Source organism: Sylvia atricapilla, chromosome 1 (assembly GCF_009819655.1).
Source record: "Sylvia atricapilla isolate bSylAtr1 chromosome 1, bSylAtr1.pri, whole genome shotgun sequence".
Classification (NCBI taxonomy): domain Eukaryota; kingdom Metazoa; phylum Chordata; class Aves; order Passeriformes; family Sylviidae; genus Sylvia; species Sylvia atricapilla.
Window position 1 is genome coordinate 64,320,002 of NC_089140.1, and position 18,543 is coordinate 64,338,544.

The 18,543-nt window shown below is 42.0% G+C and overlaps 1 protein-coding gene across 8 annotated transcripts in view; it reads right to left on the reverse strand.

The window, feature by feature from the left end:
* Positions 1–18,543, reverse strand: part of PHACTR1 (phosphatase and actin regulator 1) — a 303,804-nt gene that overhangs the window by 31,219 nt on the left and 254,042 nt on the right. For all 8 annotated transcript variants that reach the window (XM_066324444.1, XM_066324422.1, XM_066324437.1 and 5 more), the window contains one exon: positions 17,988–18,144. In XM_066324444.1, coding sequence (XP_066180541.1) covers positions 17,988–18,144 — 157 coding nt within the window. The remainder of the gene's footprint in view (positions 1–17,987; positions 18,145–18,543) is intronic.

Genomic DNA, 18,543 nt, shown 5'->3' on the forward strand with positions numbered 1-18,543 from the left:
TGGAACATATTTGATATAGGAATAAAGCAGTTATTCCTCTGGGTATGTGGCACGGCCTTGAGATGGAGACAAAAAGCAGTGCTTTAAGCGGGAAGGTCTGTGAGACGAGGGAAGAAAAGATAGAGGGAGGCTGAGGGGTGAAAATGAAAGTGCAGCCCCACTCCCCAAAGCTTTTCACCTTTTAAAGCCCCAGTGACATTTCCCAGCAACACTGTTTTCTAAGGATCCTCTTCTAAGAAATCCGCTGCCACAAACTTAAATGCAATCTACCCTGAGAAGCAGCTGCTGGCTGCTGAGGGCTGAAACACATCACGGAGGAACCACCTTCCCTATAATCTAGTCAGCCTGAAGATCAGACACACTGAGGGTCCTCTGTGGACCACAGTGACTATATAGTGTTTATCTCTGGACCACGATGACTGACATGACTCGTGCATTAGCAGGTATCTTACACTTCTGGCACTGCCAATATGCAATTTGGTTAATGAAAAGGTGCTGCTGCATTTGTCTTCTTATTCACATATGCACTAACACAACTGTAACCCTAAATAGCAAGCCAGGGACATTTTAAATGTGTGAACAAATAAACCAGCTTTGCTTGGCAGTCCAGGAAATTGCAACCATCATGGAAAATCTCAATCTAAAATGTAAAAAGCTGTTCCTTTTAAGAAAGGAAGTCTGGGTGGGGAGCTTTACCAGCTTGCTGATGTCAATCTCAACATATACATGACCAGCTTGATAAAGTCTCCTCTGTTACTACAGCAGCTACAGACCACTCCAGTACAGAGAGAGGAATTACCATGGAACGGTTTGGGCTGGAAAGGACCTTAGTGATTATCTAGTTCCAATACCTGTGCCATGGGCAGGAACACCTTCCACTAGACCCAGTTGCTCAAAGCCCCATCCAACGTGGCCTTGAGCACTTCCAGGGATGAGAGTATCCCAGCTTCTCTGGGCAACCTGTACCAGTGTCTCACTAACCTCACAGAGAAGAGCTTCCTAATATTTAATCCAAACCCACTGTCTTTCAGTGTAAAGCCATTCCTCCTTGTTCCCCCTTTTTACGTGGTCTTGTGAAAAGTCTCTCTCCCTCTCTCTTGAGAAACCCCTTTAGGCACTGTAAGGCTCTCTAAGGTCTCCCTGGAGCCTTCTCTTCTCCAGGCTGAACACCCCCAGCTCTCTCAGCCTGTATCACACATACCCCCTGACCATATTAGTTTGTTGTAGACCATTTTACCAATGCCAGCATGAAAAAAGGCAAATGAACAAGAGTGCAGGAATAAAATTCATCTCCAAGAAGGTACTTTACACTGGTAATGTAAAAAGAAAAAGCAACTCACACCCTTTCTGCTAAGTGAATCAAAAGCTAAAATACTCAGTGACTTCAAATATAGAAACTCCACAGTATAGAAACTCCAAATAAAAGCTTTTATAACAGAAGCTGGCAGTGTTAGCAATTCAAAACCACAATAATTCAGTTTCTAGTAGAAAAGATGCATATAAAATAGCATGGTGCCCATACTTTGTCTTGCTACTGAAGTGGAAAATTCCTGGAAGTAAACAAATTTGAGAGCTTTAGGAGCAATTAACTATTTTGTGACAGAGAGATTTTATTTCCCCAGATTGTGGGATTTCAGATCCCCAGACTTCATGAAAGGCAGGTGATAAATAACAGTAACTTTTTGCAAAGGGCTGTGCCTAAAATTTTCACTTGAAGAATTAGGACCAGCTGAAATGTTTGTGACAAACTAAAATTGCTGGAAAATTGAGTTCTAGAAGGTCGGAAACTACCTGCAAGGTGAGGTCAAACTTAGTGAACAATTTCAGCTGAAGAAAACCAAGTCACTAGACACACTTTTCTTAAAAACAATAAAATTTTAAAAGCATAAAAAATGCACTAGGCAATATTTAATTCTGACCTGAAATGCTAGTTTTCAGTGTGTAATAAAAAAATTAATGATGCTTGTACTTGCTATTTTTAGTCAGTTCTCCCTACTCCACTTGTTAATTATTTTGTTCTGTTTGAGTACCAAATGCAAAAAAAAAAAAAAAAAAAAAATCCCTTATTCAGCCAAGTCCAGCAGACACAACTTCCAATAACTCCTACAGTGATTCCAAGCACAAATCTACTGAGGTGGATTACAAGGAGAATTCTCCCCAGCACCTGTGTTGCAGACTTCAGTGCAGGTGCCTTGGTCCTTCCTCATCCTCATTTAATGGGATACCTGCTGGTCAGATTGAGTCTTTGCATATGTTTTACAACATTGATTCTCTTGTATCTGCAGCATCAGCTGCACAATAATTGCTTTTTTCCCTAGAGAATGTCATGTTTCACCACTCTATCCAGAGATTTGTCCATTGTACAAATTCCCAGCTGGTGTGTATTTAACTCCTTCACTGCCAGAGCCTACTTCTGCCTCTATGCATTAGCAAAGGTCAGAAACAAATTTTTTTTAAAAAAATCCTACCATTTCATGGAACATCAATGAAAACATGCACCACCAGAGACAGAAAATGTCTGGCTTTAAAAATAAAACCAGATGAAATTATTTATGTGGTTAAAATTAAAAAACCCATGCCTTAGGAAACTGCATATTTTGAAGAGATATTAGATATGATTATTTCACAGTTATATCATCACCTTTAGGTTCAAATCTAGTGGCCTAAAAGCATGACAAAATATTTTTTACTCAGGAGAATTCTTGTCCCATCTGCATTTTCCTCTCTTGAAGTTACTGAGATACACATAATTACCTGGAGGCTAAATTTGGACTACAAAGTGATAAGCTTTTTTCCTGTTGTTGCTTTGTACATATTTCCACAGCAAAACAAATGGAATGCTATAAAGAGGCTTATCACATCAAATAGGGAATTAGCAGCGGGAATCAATAATCTCCAAAGTAACAAAGATCCTATTTCCAGGCAAATACGCTTAACTTCAAAATAAACAAACCCCCCCTTGTGAAACAAAAGGCTTCCAGAGGGACATTCAAACCCTCTGTGCTATGCTGAGCAGGCTGCAGTCTTTCTCTTTGTCCCCTGCATCGTGTGACATCAGCTTTTTTACATTTTCTCCCTGAAGTTTTGAGAGCTCAGTTCAGCTGCTACTGAAGTTTCTCCATACTCAGTTTTCCAACTACTATCAGGTGCCTGTACTCTTGCCTGCACATTCCCCTGTTCCACCTGACACTTTATCAATGTGAAAACCTGCTTCATTACCACAGTCTAGCTGCTGGGGTGATACCAGTATTCTTTACATTACTTTTTCTCTAACTAGAAGTGATGTTGAAGTATGGAGGGGGAGGGAATGCCCAATGACATCTTCCATCTTCCTTATATAAAATGGGAGAGAAAACTATTCCTGGCCCTGTTGACCTAAAGAATTATTTCTCCTTTACACTTCAGACACTTCAATTCTTAAATCTCATTGGGAAAGTGTGGTAGATATGTTCCCTGTGATATTTCAAATGAGAGTGTTATCAAAGTCCACAGCTTTTGCTGTTGTTCGTCCTCTAAAGAAAGACTGCCTTCCATTGGTGACTGTTTTTTTAAGCACCTTACCAAATAGCTTTGCAGCTGGCATTCAGGCAGAAAGGCTGAAGAGAATTAATATTTAAAATACTTTGTACTCAAGACGAGTATGTCTGCTCATGGCTGCTGACATGCCACAGGAGAAGCCTGGATTACCCTGCAGGGCACACTCAAATGCCAAATACCTCTGTCCTGAGCATTCAGTGCCCTGGTTTGTGGCATACACTTGTTTTATGCACACCTAGCTGTGGTGATGGCAAGGACAGGGGCTTGGAAAGAGGCAGCAAGGAAATCCTTAGTCACCCTGACAAAAATCCCTTCTGAGTATTTACTGATGATGCACAAAGTGTTCATAAAGCTCAAAACTGCTCCTACTGCTATGAGAGGCTGCAGATTGGACTAAAACATGCTGGCTAGGATGGCCTAGGCAAACAGACACAGTGCCTTGCTTCCCAGTTCTGCTCAACTTCTTTATTAGTTTAAAACCAGCAATTTCTGCTTCATCCACATTGAGCTCAAGTAAAAGGATACACCTTCTCAGGCTCTCCTTCAAGCCCCAATGGCCACAGCCATGTGGACTTGTGTTTTGCTTTACAGGCAGACTGAATTTACATGTGTGCACTATAGTTTATTGGGTGCTAAGCCTACTCTCATGACTGGAGATTATCTAATGGTAATAACAACTTTGCTCTGCTGAGACCAGCTAATGAACACCAGCTGCTAAGGAACAGGAGTTAGGAGGAATGTCTCACAATTACTACACTCTGTCAGCTTTTCAAACTTCTCTGAGCTTTTAGCAAAATGTGCATTAAACAAAATGTGTTTTGTGAAAGTCCCAATTCCTCGAAGTGAGGAAGAACAATAATTTGCTGATTGTTGTATCTGGATTCACCCACAGATAGAAGTTGTTGAAGGCAGATCTTAAGGTTTTGCTTCAGATAGTTAGAAAAGAAGAAAAGAGCTACTGAAAAGAGAAGAAGTGCAGGGACACTGAAAACTCTTGGAAGGGAAACTGGGACTATTTCTTTTGTTTGTTTGGTGGTGGGTTTTTTTGGGAGGGTTGGTTTTTTGGGGGGATTTTTTTTTTCTTTTTTTCTATGGCAGAGGTGGACTGAGGGGATGGGGAAGTGCAGGGCTGACAGAAATGCTTGTTGGGGAAGTGCAGGGCTGATAGAAATGCTTGTTGAAGGAAGCTGGGTGTCTGGAGTTGATTTCCTCGTGAATGCAGCATGTCTGTAAGATGTTCTTGTTTAGAAATGGAGGCCTGGTAACTTTTTCCATGGAGCAGAACACAAGGAGTTTGGTTGCAAGAGCTAATCCCACAGTCTCTTAGGACTAAAGTAAGCCAGAGACTCTTACAGTCTACATGTCATAGACAGCCATTTTTCAAAGCTTGTGACCTGGTTAAATTGTCTGTGCTGGCACAGCCATTGTGCAATAACCCAAATCAGAAGAAATTAGTCAAGCATTGCAGGAGAATAGCTTTAGGAAACATACTCATAGAAGCCTTAGGCTGCAGAGAGTGAAGGGAACCAGGATTTGGGGAAGTCTGAGACAGAATTTGGCCAAAGGCATAGAAAAAAAAATCAGCCAACAGTGTCATACATTTCAAAACCCAAAGATGTTACTAATACACATTGACGCTGTCGGTTCTTTTGATACCTTATGCTATTGCAGAATGGTGAGTTTGGCAGGGATCCCTGAAGCCCATCTGATCCAACCCCTCTGCTCAAGCAGGGCTGCCTAGAGCTGGGACCGTGTCCAAACAACTTTTGAATATCTCCACTGAGAAAAATTTCACAATCTCCCTGGCCAACCAGTGGCAGTGTTTGGCCACCCTCAGAACAGAAATGATGTTACTGATGTTCAGAGGGAACCTCCTTGTTTTGTTCGTGCCTGTTGCCTCTGGTCCTGTCATCAGGCCCCACTAAGGAGAGCCTGGCTCTGTCCCCACTGTACCCTTCCTTCAGGTATTTATACACATTGATAAGACCTCCTGAGCCTTTTCTTATCTAGGCTCAACAGTCCCAGCTCTCTCAGCTGTTCTCCACAGGAAGGATGCTCATCATCTCCATCATCTTTGCGGCCCTTTGTTGAAACTCTCTCTCATAGGCCCATATCTCAATTCTACAGAGGAGCCTTGATAATTGCAACCATCATCATGGAGCCTTCCAACTCAGAATATTCTGTGACTCTGAGCCGGAAGCGGACACAGCACTCCAGATGTGGCCTCACCAGTGCTTAGTAGAGGGGAAAGATCCCATCCCTTGGCCTGCTGGCAATACTTTTTCTAATGCTGCCCAGAATACCATTAGCCATTTTCCCCCCACCAAGTTGCTGGCTGATATCCAACTTCATGTCCATCAAGACACCCAGATCCTTTTCTGTCAAGCTGCTCTCCAGTTGGGTAGCTCCCAACATATACTGGTGCATGGGGTTGCTCCTTCCTAGGTGCAGCAAACAGTGCCCACCTTTGATGAACTTCATGAGATTTTTGTCAGCCCATTTCTCCAGGTTGTCAAGGTCCCTCTGGATGGCAGCCCTATTTGCAGTGAGTCACCAACCCCTCCCAGTTTGGTGTCATCAGCAAGTTTTCTGAGGACATGCTCTACCCATCAGCCAGATCATGAATGAAGGTTGTTAAAAAAGACTGAAGCCAATACTGACCCCTTGGGGTACACTGATAATTACTGGAGTCCAACTTGACTTGGTGCCACTGTACACCAGCCTCTGGACTGGACTGGTAAATAGATTGAAAAGTCTGAATGACTGGGCCCATTCTTGGACACCTGAGGAATTTTATGGGAGACAGTGCTGAAAGCCTTTCTGAAGTCTACACATACATTATCCACTACACCCTGGTTGTCCACCAGGTCAGTAATCTCACAAGTTTATCACATTAATCAAGCAGGACTTGCCCTTGTGAATCCATGTTGACTGCTGATGACTTTTTTTGTCCTTTACGTGCCTGAATATGAGTTCCAGGATTAGCTACTCTATCACCTTCCCAGTGATGAATGTGAGGTGAACTGGCCTATAATTCCCAGACTCCTCTTTGAATATAGGAGGGACATTTGCTTTCCTTCTTGTCTTTGAGCACTTCTCCCAGCTGACATGATCAATTGAAGAAATATTAAAGAAAATAAGGATGGCACTGAATCTTTATAATGCTGGGTCAAGTTCATCCTTCCATTTATACTTTTATGCTGAATGGTGAGGCAGCACTGCTCTCTGGAAGATTTTAACACATGCCCTAATTGTTAAAACATGACATGCCTAGTGACAAGTGCACAGAACTGAGAGGAAGGCAAGGCACAGTGATGGGCAGGTGAGAGAATCAAATCTGAGGCAGTCAAGTGTGCAACTATCAGGAAGGATGCTGAGACAAGTGAGCTGTCATGCCTGGTATTCCTCCACTGATGCTTTGCATTTCCCCATCAGTGTTTTGATATCTGCTCCAAAATCCTTTAGACTGAGGCCGAGTGCTGCACAGTATCTCAAACCAAGGTGGGGTGGTGGGGGCTACTAGTATTACCAAAGTACAATGAGAAATAAGGCAGAATACAGACTGAAGAGAAGAATTAGTCAAGACCAAGGGAAATAAAAGTGCCTCCTGAAATTGTGTGTCATATATGATGGTTTTTAGAGGCAAAAATCATATCTTTCCACCTCTGAGCCTTTTAAAATCTGTTATGCCACATTATAAAACATGATGGAGCCCTTTGCTGGCATTAAAAAGTGCAGTGCAAATACTGGCAGTTTTTTTAACTGCAGTAGAGTATTAGATTTTCTTTGCTAATCTAGTCTGAAGGGGAAGATTAAATGGATGGTGGAATATCACATGGGTCCATGATGCTTGCAATTGCCCAGGTCTCTTCTATCTTATCTTTAATGTCTGCTCACACAAGGGAAGGGTGAATGGGTCTGGCACAACTTGAGGGTGAAGGACAACCAGGCATTCATACTCAGTTGTTAACCAGGAAAAGGTAGAGTCTCAGGGGACGTTCTCGCTTTGAAACATCAGCCACTTCTTCTCCTGAAAGAAGTGAAAGGGAGGTTTTGGAATCAGTTGGGAATCCCATGATGGGGAGATGTAAAGGCACCAAACTCTTGTCAGAGAAGTTGAGACTCATGTGCAGCTACAAACAAACCACTTCCTGTCAGAGGGGTGCCTGCCCCCTTCCTTTTATAGCTGAATCTTGAATATTAAAGCTTCCTTGGAGCAGGGAAGTTCTGGTATAGAGGCACAGGGTGCTCTGAGAAAGCCAGAGTTGGAGCACAGTTTGGGTAATCCAACTTCCCAGTTGGATACCCAGCCAGAGGCTGAAGGAGCTTCTTTCCCATGCTGCTTGCAGGTTTAACTGGAGGTAGTCCAGCTGATGGGGCTATGAAAATACCTTCATGGCAGATGACCAAAGACCTTTCTCTGTACCTTCTGTGAGGGGCTCCTAAGGAGGGAGTTTTCTCACACTTTACATATAGCAGCCTTCCAGCACCTTAAGGGGGCCCACAAGAGAGATGGAGAGGGACTTTTCACAAGAGCATTGTCACAGGACAATGGGGAAGGACTTTAAACGACAGAGGGAGGGTTTAGATAAGGTATTAGGAAGAAATTCTTTGCTGTGGGCATGGTGAGGCACTGAAAAAAGTTCTTCAGGAAAGTGGTGGATGCCCCATCCCTGGAAGTGTTCAAGGTCAGGTTGAATGGGGCCTTGAGCACCCTGGTCTAGTGGGGGGTGTCTATGCCTATGGCAGGGAAGTTAAAATCAGATGGTCTTTAAGATCCCTTCCAACCCAAATCATTCTATGATGACATGAATCAGTGACCCCCTTGCATGCTCCCCTAATGGATCTGGGTGCATCCAAGCTGCCATCTGCCACCCCACTCACAGGTAACTGATGTCCCTGAGCATGGAAAAGAGACAGGGGCCTGCTGCAGGAGCCATGCCTGTTCCCCACCAAAGAAGGAGACTGCATCATCTCTGCAGCCCCTGATGTTTGAGACCAGGGTCCCTGCTTGCAAGGCTTTTAAGTCAAAGCCAGCCGATTGCAGGGAGGCAGGAAGACAATTTCTGTCTTGATTACTGCAATAAAGGAAATCACGAAGGCTTTTCCAGCATGCTGAAAAACTCCAATATTCTGCAGGATAAATAGTCTAGCCTGACATTATAGATGCTTGCTCATTGAGCAAATACAATATATTGAATGCTTATTTTATTAATTATTCATTAACCAGTAGTGCTGCTGCCTCCAGAATTCAGGGATGTCAGTGAAGAATCAGGTTACTGAATTAATCTTGGTGCTAATGTGCTTTTCCTGTAGTTTGCTAGTTTGTTATTTATTATCAGAAAGACAAGTAATAAATATTACAGGCTGCACACTTAGAGATACACTGATGTGGTCTACCACACATGAGAACACTTCCTCTTCACTAAAGTCATTAACACAAATGGTAATTTCACACGATCAGGTCTGATGCTAAGGACTTGGTTTAATTATCACATATGGTCTGTGCAGTGCTTGTGAATCTCAGCACACTGAAACAGGAGCCTAATTCTTATCCAAACCTGCCTCTAAAAGACTGGTTATAACATTTCTGCATATTTGCAAAATCCTTTTGTTAACGGTACATCTTACAGAAAACATGTTAAATTCTAACATTACATAGTTGTACCAGGTGTAATGGTAAGGATATTTGCTCTCTTGGTACATTTGTCCAAAAGACACTTAGTCTTACACAAAACAAACACAAACACTGAATCTGATATACTTCTCTTCAGAAAGTCACCTTTGTTTACTCACATACAGCAGCCTGCACGTGCAACTCCAGAGTTTCTGGATATTGATGATGCACACAAATCAAACTTACTCCTCTAGCATTTCTCCTTGTACTCACAATAATAGCCACAGGGAACATATATGAGCACACATACAAACGCAATTTTTATGTCCTGACTTGGATCAGCTTTTCAATATGTTTAACTGTTTTACAAGGATTGCCTCTGTTACATCTCCTACACGTGTTGCTAAATGGGCCATAATACACTGAAGTGGAGGCAAAATGCAAACTAACTTCAGAGAGAGGTTAAATATTTTGCTCAAAGAGCAATTTCTCCATTTTACAATCAGCAGACTATAAAGAAATTTATTCCTGCCAGTCTGCTTCTTTCATCTTGTACTCCCACCTGATTTGATACCTTTACAGAAATTACAAGGTCATCCAAGCTAAGCAACTGTTGTGCTTGTGATTAACTACCTATAATCAGGAGGTACAAAATATGAAGATTTATGGTTAGATCTTTTAGAGCTGGAAATCTATGAGCTAGTTCTTAATGGAGCCCTAAATTTGTCGGTATTAGCCAGCAAAAGAAAATGACAAACCCAACAAATAAACCACCTTTGTTTTTAAAGGCAGAATATAACATTTTGAAACAGCTACTTCCTTGTTCTACTTGTTTTTATCAACGCTGTTCTTTTACTTAAAAGACAGTACTGCACAGACTCCATGCGGCCTCTTGTTTACTGGAGAAATAAGACTATTTCTATTACCAAAATATGTTATTCTGTTACTGCCACAAGCTTTATTTATATCACCATGAATTATTTTGCCCAGCAGAGAAATGTGGCTTCTTCTTATATAAAAGCTGACAGTAGTTTGACAACTACAAGCAAAACTGCAATCAATTCAGGACAGAAAATGAATGATACCACACCCCATTGAAAGTGCAAGGGAAATTAAGGTAGATTCAATATATTTGTCTCAGCTGTGTTGACAGCCTGAATTAGACCTCAAATACAGACTGTGTCAGGGGGCTGAAGAGTATGGGAAGCATGAAGGGGAAATTGTAACCCCATTAATGTATTTTGCCTCAACTTCCACAGAGAAAGGATGGGATAAACAGATGTTGCAATGACAAGGCAGTGTGACTTGCACTGCTTTCACAAGAGCAGAAACAGGAACAGTAACAGACCCCAGGAATAACAAATTCCTTTCTGGGCTGGTGACATTTCTGATTGAAATGAACTTTGGACATGATGAAAATACTTTCCATTTCAACAGTGGTCACAGAGGTGCCTCTGGGGAGACCTTACCCTCAAATGCCACTCCCTGCTGTGAACCATTAAAATCATCCCTCTCCTCAGAACAATGTTTCTCCTCCTTTATAGTAGCATAAATAAAACGTCTCTGTATATTTGGAGCTCCACCATCTAACATGGAGAGACACATCTGCCCAAGGACAGACTATATCTACTCTGCAAGGCTTTGCTTCCAGAAATAACAAAACATCTGCTGGCCCTAGCTGAGCAAAATTGATGGGGGCAGGGTTTCATCCCATCCCAAGGTGGAGCTGCAAAGGTTAAGGACGCTGTTCATCCCCCAAACCAGAGAGTATGTAGAGGTAAAGTGTTTTGTGGTGACACTGTCACATCCCCTTTCCCTTGATTGCTACACTGACCTTTTGCCATAGCAAATTGCTCAGACACAGCAAAGTCATGCTGTTAGCTATGAAATGCAAAACAACCATCAACTATCAAAACAATAGTAATAGCATCAAGACGTTAGACATGCCTTTTTCTGAGATGAATGATGATGTTAGCCATGGAAATTCCACATACAAAGAGGTAAGTGCAAACTGTGCTCAGAAATGAGGATCCCTATCCTACCAAGAGACAGAGTTAGATGCCTAAAGAGATCTTGGTAATGGGGTGCTTTTTTGAAAGAACATAAATGTTCCTGTCAATGAGAATTTGTCAGCTAACAGAACGTTCCAAAGTTCAAAGGCATGTATGTACATTTTGAGACCCCAACACACATTAAACAAACAGACAAACAAATAAATAAATATGTGTGTGCATCTCTTCCAGTGGCTTGCCTGAGGCTGGAAAGCTGGTGGAGATGCAGCCTTCTCGGAGTATTTTAACTGATTAAAAAGCCACCTTTCCTTTCAGCACAGCAGAGCACACCAGGACATTGATCACGGAAAAGAGGGCTGACGAGGGCCTTGAGTGCCCACCTCCCATCTGCACACATGCACAGAACCCAGACCAGTTCTGCTCAGAGTATTTATTCCCAACGCTTGAGGCCAGACGTGTAATGGTAGCTCAGTTTCAGCTTGTCACCCATAAATAATCAGCTGCTTTTCCTGCCTTCCTCCTGATGCTAAGGGCAATTTTGATAGCTCCCTTGGGGTTTCTGCAAATGAACAGCTTCCTCGTGAAGCTAAACTAAAGGGGAAAAAAAAGCCATTTTCCCTAGGTACCATTGCAGCTAAAACTGGGGCTCAGCCCTTTGGAGATTTTCTCTGTCACCCCCATTCATGTATCTAGTGCTGTCACATCGTCCCCTCTAATCCAGGATTTAGATGATCTTGTTTACCACAATCCCATTTTCCGTGTGATTTATCCCCAGCACCCTGCATGTGAAGAGACAAGCTTCACGCACATGCGCTGTGCGTGCTGCTGTCAGGGATGAGCTCTTGCTTTAGGCACTTGCTTTGCTCTCATTAGTGGAAGCTAACAATAAGTGTGAGAATTGCAGACGTCAAAGGTAATTAGGAAGAAATGATTTCACGTTACCCAACAAAATGAGGCCTTTGAATAAAGCCTAATCCTGCTGTCTGCCTATTCTTTTTATCCCTAAATGACTCGGAGGTAGGGAGGGCACAAAATGCCCTCCACAGCACTGGATGGGGAGCAGCCACAAGGAGATTCAGCCATGCTCAACGGGGGCCATCACGCTGCCATCCGCTGGCTGAATAAACCCTTCCCTAGTGGGACTGCAATGCTGCTTAAAGAATTAACCATTTCAAAAAGCTGAGTCTCTGCACAGCCTAAATACTAGTAAATAAAAATGATTGCTTTGAACTATTCAGTCCCCCCAGACCTCTGAAGGAACTGCTGTGCATTTCAGTGACTGTGCAAGCCTTGCAGACTGACCCTTCCTCAGTACTGGTAATCTTTGTCACCTTCATGGTGATGCTGACAGTCCAATCCTCTTCCCAAACTGTCCAATTTTTCTATCCTTCTTTCTTCTTCTTTCTAGTATCTGATAGGAATGAGTCCAAAAACCTCACAGCAGCCTCATGACATTTAAAAAATCAATCACGATTTTTTGTATTTGTGGGAATTCATCAACTTCATTCCATCACAGGATTTCTGTTTCTAAGCAGCATTTTTCAGCACAGCTGAGGAAGATGTGGTATTGAGAAGGAATGTGTAGATTACCTTTCTCAACAAGGTAGTAGGTGACCATCATCTGTCAAACCTGCCATTCCATAAAGTTTTATGACTTCTCATGCTGTGTTTCTCAGTCACAGACATCTCAGTACGATTTCCAAAACATCAATGGGACTATAAAAACACAAGTGTGCATGTCCAAATCTCAGGTGTACTTATTTACAGCCATATGCTCACAGACAGCATCTCTGTGATCCACTGCCTCATGATCCTTGCAATATACTATTTATATTGCTTCAGGTCATGATTTTTCACTTCCTGGTGTAAGGACAGTCCCCCCGTAAGGTATTGTAGTGAATAAATCTAGAGCTGCACAAAAAACAATGCAGAGCACTACTGTACATCTGGCAGAGGAACTTGCCTCTAATTCACTGCTTTAAAGCCAGCAGAACATATACAGTGACACACAGGATTCAGTGGAGCAATTGGAAGAGCATCACTCAAAGTTGGGAAAGAGGCAGTAGGTAGTTTGTTACTTTCTTCTTTTGGTTTCTCATTTTACTAGTTAGCTAATGTGCAGAAGGCTGCTCCCCCACCTCATCTCTCTGCTTTCACACTGGGCACGATAAATATGACCCCTACAACTAATAACTTTTGGCAGCAGCACAGCACAGACTCTTACTGGATTGCAAAATCTTACTGGGTTGCCTGTGGCACCTTCCAGTGAAGGGTAGCAGTCCCTTGACAAGCACTACTGCCAGTGGACAGCCTTTATGTGTCTCCTCTGCCTCCAGGCATGCAGACAGTGAGTTGGAGTGTGCTGATGCGACAGACATTATGCTGACCATTAATAACACTGTGAATATCAAGAAGTTCCCTTGACACCGATTAATAATAACATGGTGATAGCACACTGGATTACCAGACTTTTTGTGTTACTAGATCATCCAAATCCAGCAGGTGGGAGAAGCCAGGATGGAAACAATCAGGGAAAACAAATACATACACTGTGTTCTTGAAGAGCAGTGGATTAAAAACCTCAGCTTTAATACTCCTGGATCTAATTGCTAATGAGCACCTTCACCAGAGGTGGTGGGTTAAGAGACTGAAAAACACTTGAATGCTTCAGAAAGCCTCACTCGTAGGATGTGTGCCAGATCAGTGGGTCTAAAGACACACATTACCTCAGAGTATGGGGGAGACTTTGTGAAAGACACACAAAGAAACCAGGTCTTCCCATTCCAAGAGAATGCAAGGTCTGGTGTTTCTGTAAAGGGCTCTTGTGTTTACTAAATATGTTTATTGAGAAAGTCTGTGTGGTCTCTTATGAGCACCATTATGATTCTGTGGTGAAAGTACAAGGAGTGGCACTGAAACACCTGTCTCAGCACCAGGGGACTTTCCTGCAATCTCTGGGACACGTGCAGCTCTGCTGTCCATCACCCATCAGTGCTGGTCTTCCTTTTCACCAGGGCTTCTTGACAAGCCTTTATCATTGCACTGGGAAAACCTCCAAGGTCACTGTCACGGCCTGGATATGCCCCTTTCATCTCACCCTGACAGCTAGTGAAAGCTAAATCCAAGTCTTCCTGGCTGCATCTCTAGCTGGAATAATAGGGAACCTGTGCTTCCCAGCAGGTCCAACACAGCCAGTGAGACAGGGAGGAGAGAGACATCTGTCTTTTCCCCCACTCCCTCTGTTAACTTTCATCAAGCTGTTTTTTCTCCTGTGTTCTCCTTCCTGCCTTACAGTCACACATGCACACTTCTTCAGCAGCTGTGAAGCTGTGCAGGCACCAGAGGGATAAAACAGAGGAGGAGTTCAGGAGAAGCTGAACAGGCAAAAAAAAAAAAAAAAAAAAAAAAACAGAACCAAAAAACCAAAAACAAAAACCCCCAAACAAACCCCATATCCACTTAAAGATTTACTTAGCACAGAAGGTTTGCATTTCAGAGTAGAAGATAATGGAGTTGTAAAGGTTTTTAGCAGCCAAGAACATGGCCTCCAGCATCCATTTCCTATCCCCATGCCACATGTGGTTTTGAGCTGAAAGTTCTGCATCTTAATTCACTATTTTTGCTCCTTGCTTCATAGGTGATGCCACATTTTGGAGTAATCCATTCTAGTTTAGTTAGAGGAGGAAGTCTTCTAATTAATTGCTGTAATCATTTGCCATACTTGCTATGCAAAGACTCCTCAGAAATGGTTTATGTTGCGGTGGCCTATTCATGTGGCTGGAATTCATATAATGTGGAATCTCCTGCCTTTACTAGGACATATTTTGCCACCTTGGGCAAGAAACTCCATTTTTGCTTGGAGTGTGCTGCATGTGCTGAGCCATGATACGGACCAGGAAAGCATGACATTCATGTGAAGTGTTTCTATGACAGGCACAAAGAATTTGTCTCATGGCCGAGTGAACACTGAGGTGTGTAGTGGGTCATGTCCTGCTGTAAGATACAGTCTCTGCAGCCTCACCCTTACAACTGGCCTGGTGTAAGTCAAGGCACTATTCTCCCAGCGTGGGAAACTGTGAATTCTGCTCTGGAGTTTCTCTTCCAGTTGGCTGATATAACACTAAAGTCATAACAATTTTCTGGGAATAACAGGAGGTTCAGAGGTTCCACGCTACATTTAAACAGGATCCAAACAGACCTTTCTGAGCCAAACCGGTTCCCAGTGCAACTCTAATAAGGCTGGAGGAACTGCACCTGGGATGATTTTGGTCCCACACAATATGTCAATGGCCAATCTCAATATGCCTGGATAGAGGCATCTTTGAAAAAGACATTCTCTTTATAGTACTAAATTATGATCTGCCAAATGTGGCAGCCAATGAGCTCTTCCAAACTAAATACTGTGAGGATTATGCATAAATACTAAAGTATCCTAATCAGCCTCTTGGTGAAAATTAATTGATCCATTACAGACAATAACTATACGTTGAAGTTTTTATTCTGCATTTTTTACTTCTGTAAGTAGCATATGTAATTTGATTGGCTGAATATTTTAAACCCTAGAGGACCATTGGTGGAGCAGTACAAATCCCTCTGAAATCCAAAATTGCCAGCTGCAATTATAGTCTGCATCTAGCATCTTCTCTAAGGACTATAAATGCTTCACTACTTCAATTTTGCTTGGCATTTGCATCACTGTGTGACAATTACCGAGCAACAGCAAAGGATGGATTCAGTAATAAAGTCTGGATAGTAAGGAAATACTGTCCAAATTGAAATATTCTATTTTAATCTAATATTCATCAGTTTGTGCACACGGATGTATCACATCAATAAAGCACTGGTAAGACAAGCACCTTTCCTTTTTTGCTGCTGAAATGCCTGTGGCTTCTAACATATTAGATAGGAGCAAAATTGTTTTTTCCTCATATTTTCATTTACTCAAAAGGATGAGATACTAAGTTGTAAATACTAGTAATTAAAAGCTCAGACTGGCAACTATACTACTCCAGTTAAAGCTTGTGAAACTCTACCATTTTCAGTGATGTTACATTGATATAAAGCAAGAATGAAACAGCAGTTTCATTCAGCTCAGCTATTTTTTGAACTCAGATATACACAGTTTTAATTATTTGAACTATCTGTGATTGCCCCTAAGTCCTAGCTATATTAGAAGACGTGATAAGGCGTTATAGCTCAAACTATTAAACCCAGATTAGGAGAGATACAAATGGGAAAAAAAAAAAAACAAACCCAAAACATTATGAGAATATGGCACTTAGACAGGAAGGGTTTTGTGTATTGCCAAAAATAGTTTCTCTTGCTATGCTGAAAAAGTATTATTTAGTGAGGAAAAAAGCAGGTTTTGGAGAGGTGGAAAAACAAAATACTTATAATGAAAAAGACCTGGTGCACAGTAAGTGGTACAGAATCAATGTTAGTAAATGACACTACTTTCCTTCATCAGCCATAGATGGAAAACTTCAGAAAGACCTAAGTAATTTAGGTAAATGGGCAACACAGCAGAAATGCTGTTCCTTGCAATGTCATTCCAAGGTCAAGCAGTGAGATATGCTAAGAGACAAAAATTTAAATTCTTCTCATGCTTCAAAAAGGTTCAAATTAAATCATATAAGCACTGAAACCTTGCTGTCCTGTGCTGTTCTTTGGGACCCAGAGCTCCATTGCAGCTGCAGTCTAACAAGGTTGGAATAAAGCTGAATAAAGACTGAAATGAAAAATCACAGTAACAGCAACAGTGCAGCACCACCTTACATATTTTGGGCATGTTTGCCGAAGTCCCTCAACGAGAACACTGAAGAATTAGATAGGTTTTGGAGTAGGCTGAGCATGATGCAGCACACAAACTTTCAGACAGCTTGGAAAGGTGAGGTTAGTTTATTACAAAGAGACAATAAACAAGGCCATGAATGAAAAGTAAATAAAATTATGAAAGCGATATTCACCAGGAACTCCTATTCTTCCTGTCTCCACAACACAGTAGCAGTGTTTCCTCCCTATCCACCCACCGCCAAAATAAAAAACATGAAAACGTGCAAGAAAATTCCCTACAACTGGCTGGTCACCTCCTTGTAGTTTTCTCACTGGAGAGCAACTAGCAGCATTCACTAGCTCTGCATACCACCAAGTTGATAACAGAAGAGGATTAAATTGATTACAGAAATCACGGCATGCACATAGAAGGTTCTTAGACAGTTCAATCCGACCTCAGTTTACTAATCCTTGTCAGAAATCCTCCACGTTTAACGGCCACCCCTTTAAACTCCATACAATACATAAAACCAGAACAGCTGGTGATAACCATAACACTGTTATGAAGAAGGAAGTGTGTAGACAGAGTAAATCTCTCCAACCTGATCCAATGAAGGCAAGTACTGAAGGACTTAACCTATTTTGCACCAGGAAAAGTCTCAGCTACTCACAGTAACTCTCTTTTTTCAGAAGAGAAAGTTATACTTCTGACCTTTGGCCAAACTAATAGCTTATAAAATGGCACCTGCAGCTACAGTCCAAAATGTTATCAAAGCTGAACATTTTCGAATGATGTGCCAAAAAGAACCAAATTCACGTAGCTCATGCTGACACTTAACCAAAGTTCCTGTAGCATATGCCACGAAAATGAAATGGGGAGTTACATAGGAAGCTTTATTGGACCAGAAATAACGCATAGAACCATGTTTTCCTCCCTCTGGCTTTTCCTCTTGAACATTGTAACCAAACAGATCTCAAATGTTTAATGAATAAGCTACATTCCACCATATATTTCCAAGAGCAGGAGCTAAAAAATGTTTGTCTCTTACCTTGTTAGCTTTGTCCCAATCTGCTGCCTAAGTTCAAGCCTCTCTTCATCAGTCTGCATGGGGAGGATGTTCTTTTCCTCCAGCTCTCGCTTGGAAGGCCTGTTGCTTAGTTTGATTGCTAAAGAGTCCTTCCTGCAGAGTTTCCTTGCCAGGGGGCCTGTGGGAAAGAGGAGAGGCTCTGCCAAAGGAGGTGTCATCATTTCATTACAGCATGCAGGTGGCAAAGAAGTACTAGCCAAGGGAGGATATGAGGCTCTCCTTTACACTGGTATGGACTATGGGAAAAGGGGTGTCATTAACTTCATGTGCTCAATTCACCTCTATTTGTATCATAATAAGGAAAAGGTGAAATTGGTCGGTATACAGGAAATAGAAATTAATATATTGCTCCATAGAGGGGAACAGAGAAGAAGGGCTTGTTTCAGAATTGCTAGTAGCATCAGTAGGTTTCTCTAGCACAGTATTTCCACATAATGGAATGAAAAATTCAACCTCAGAATCTGGGCAGGCAGCAGAGCTACAGCATGTGAAAAGAGAAGGGTATCTGAATGTCTCT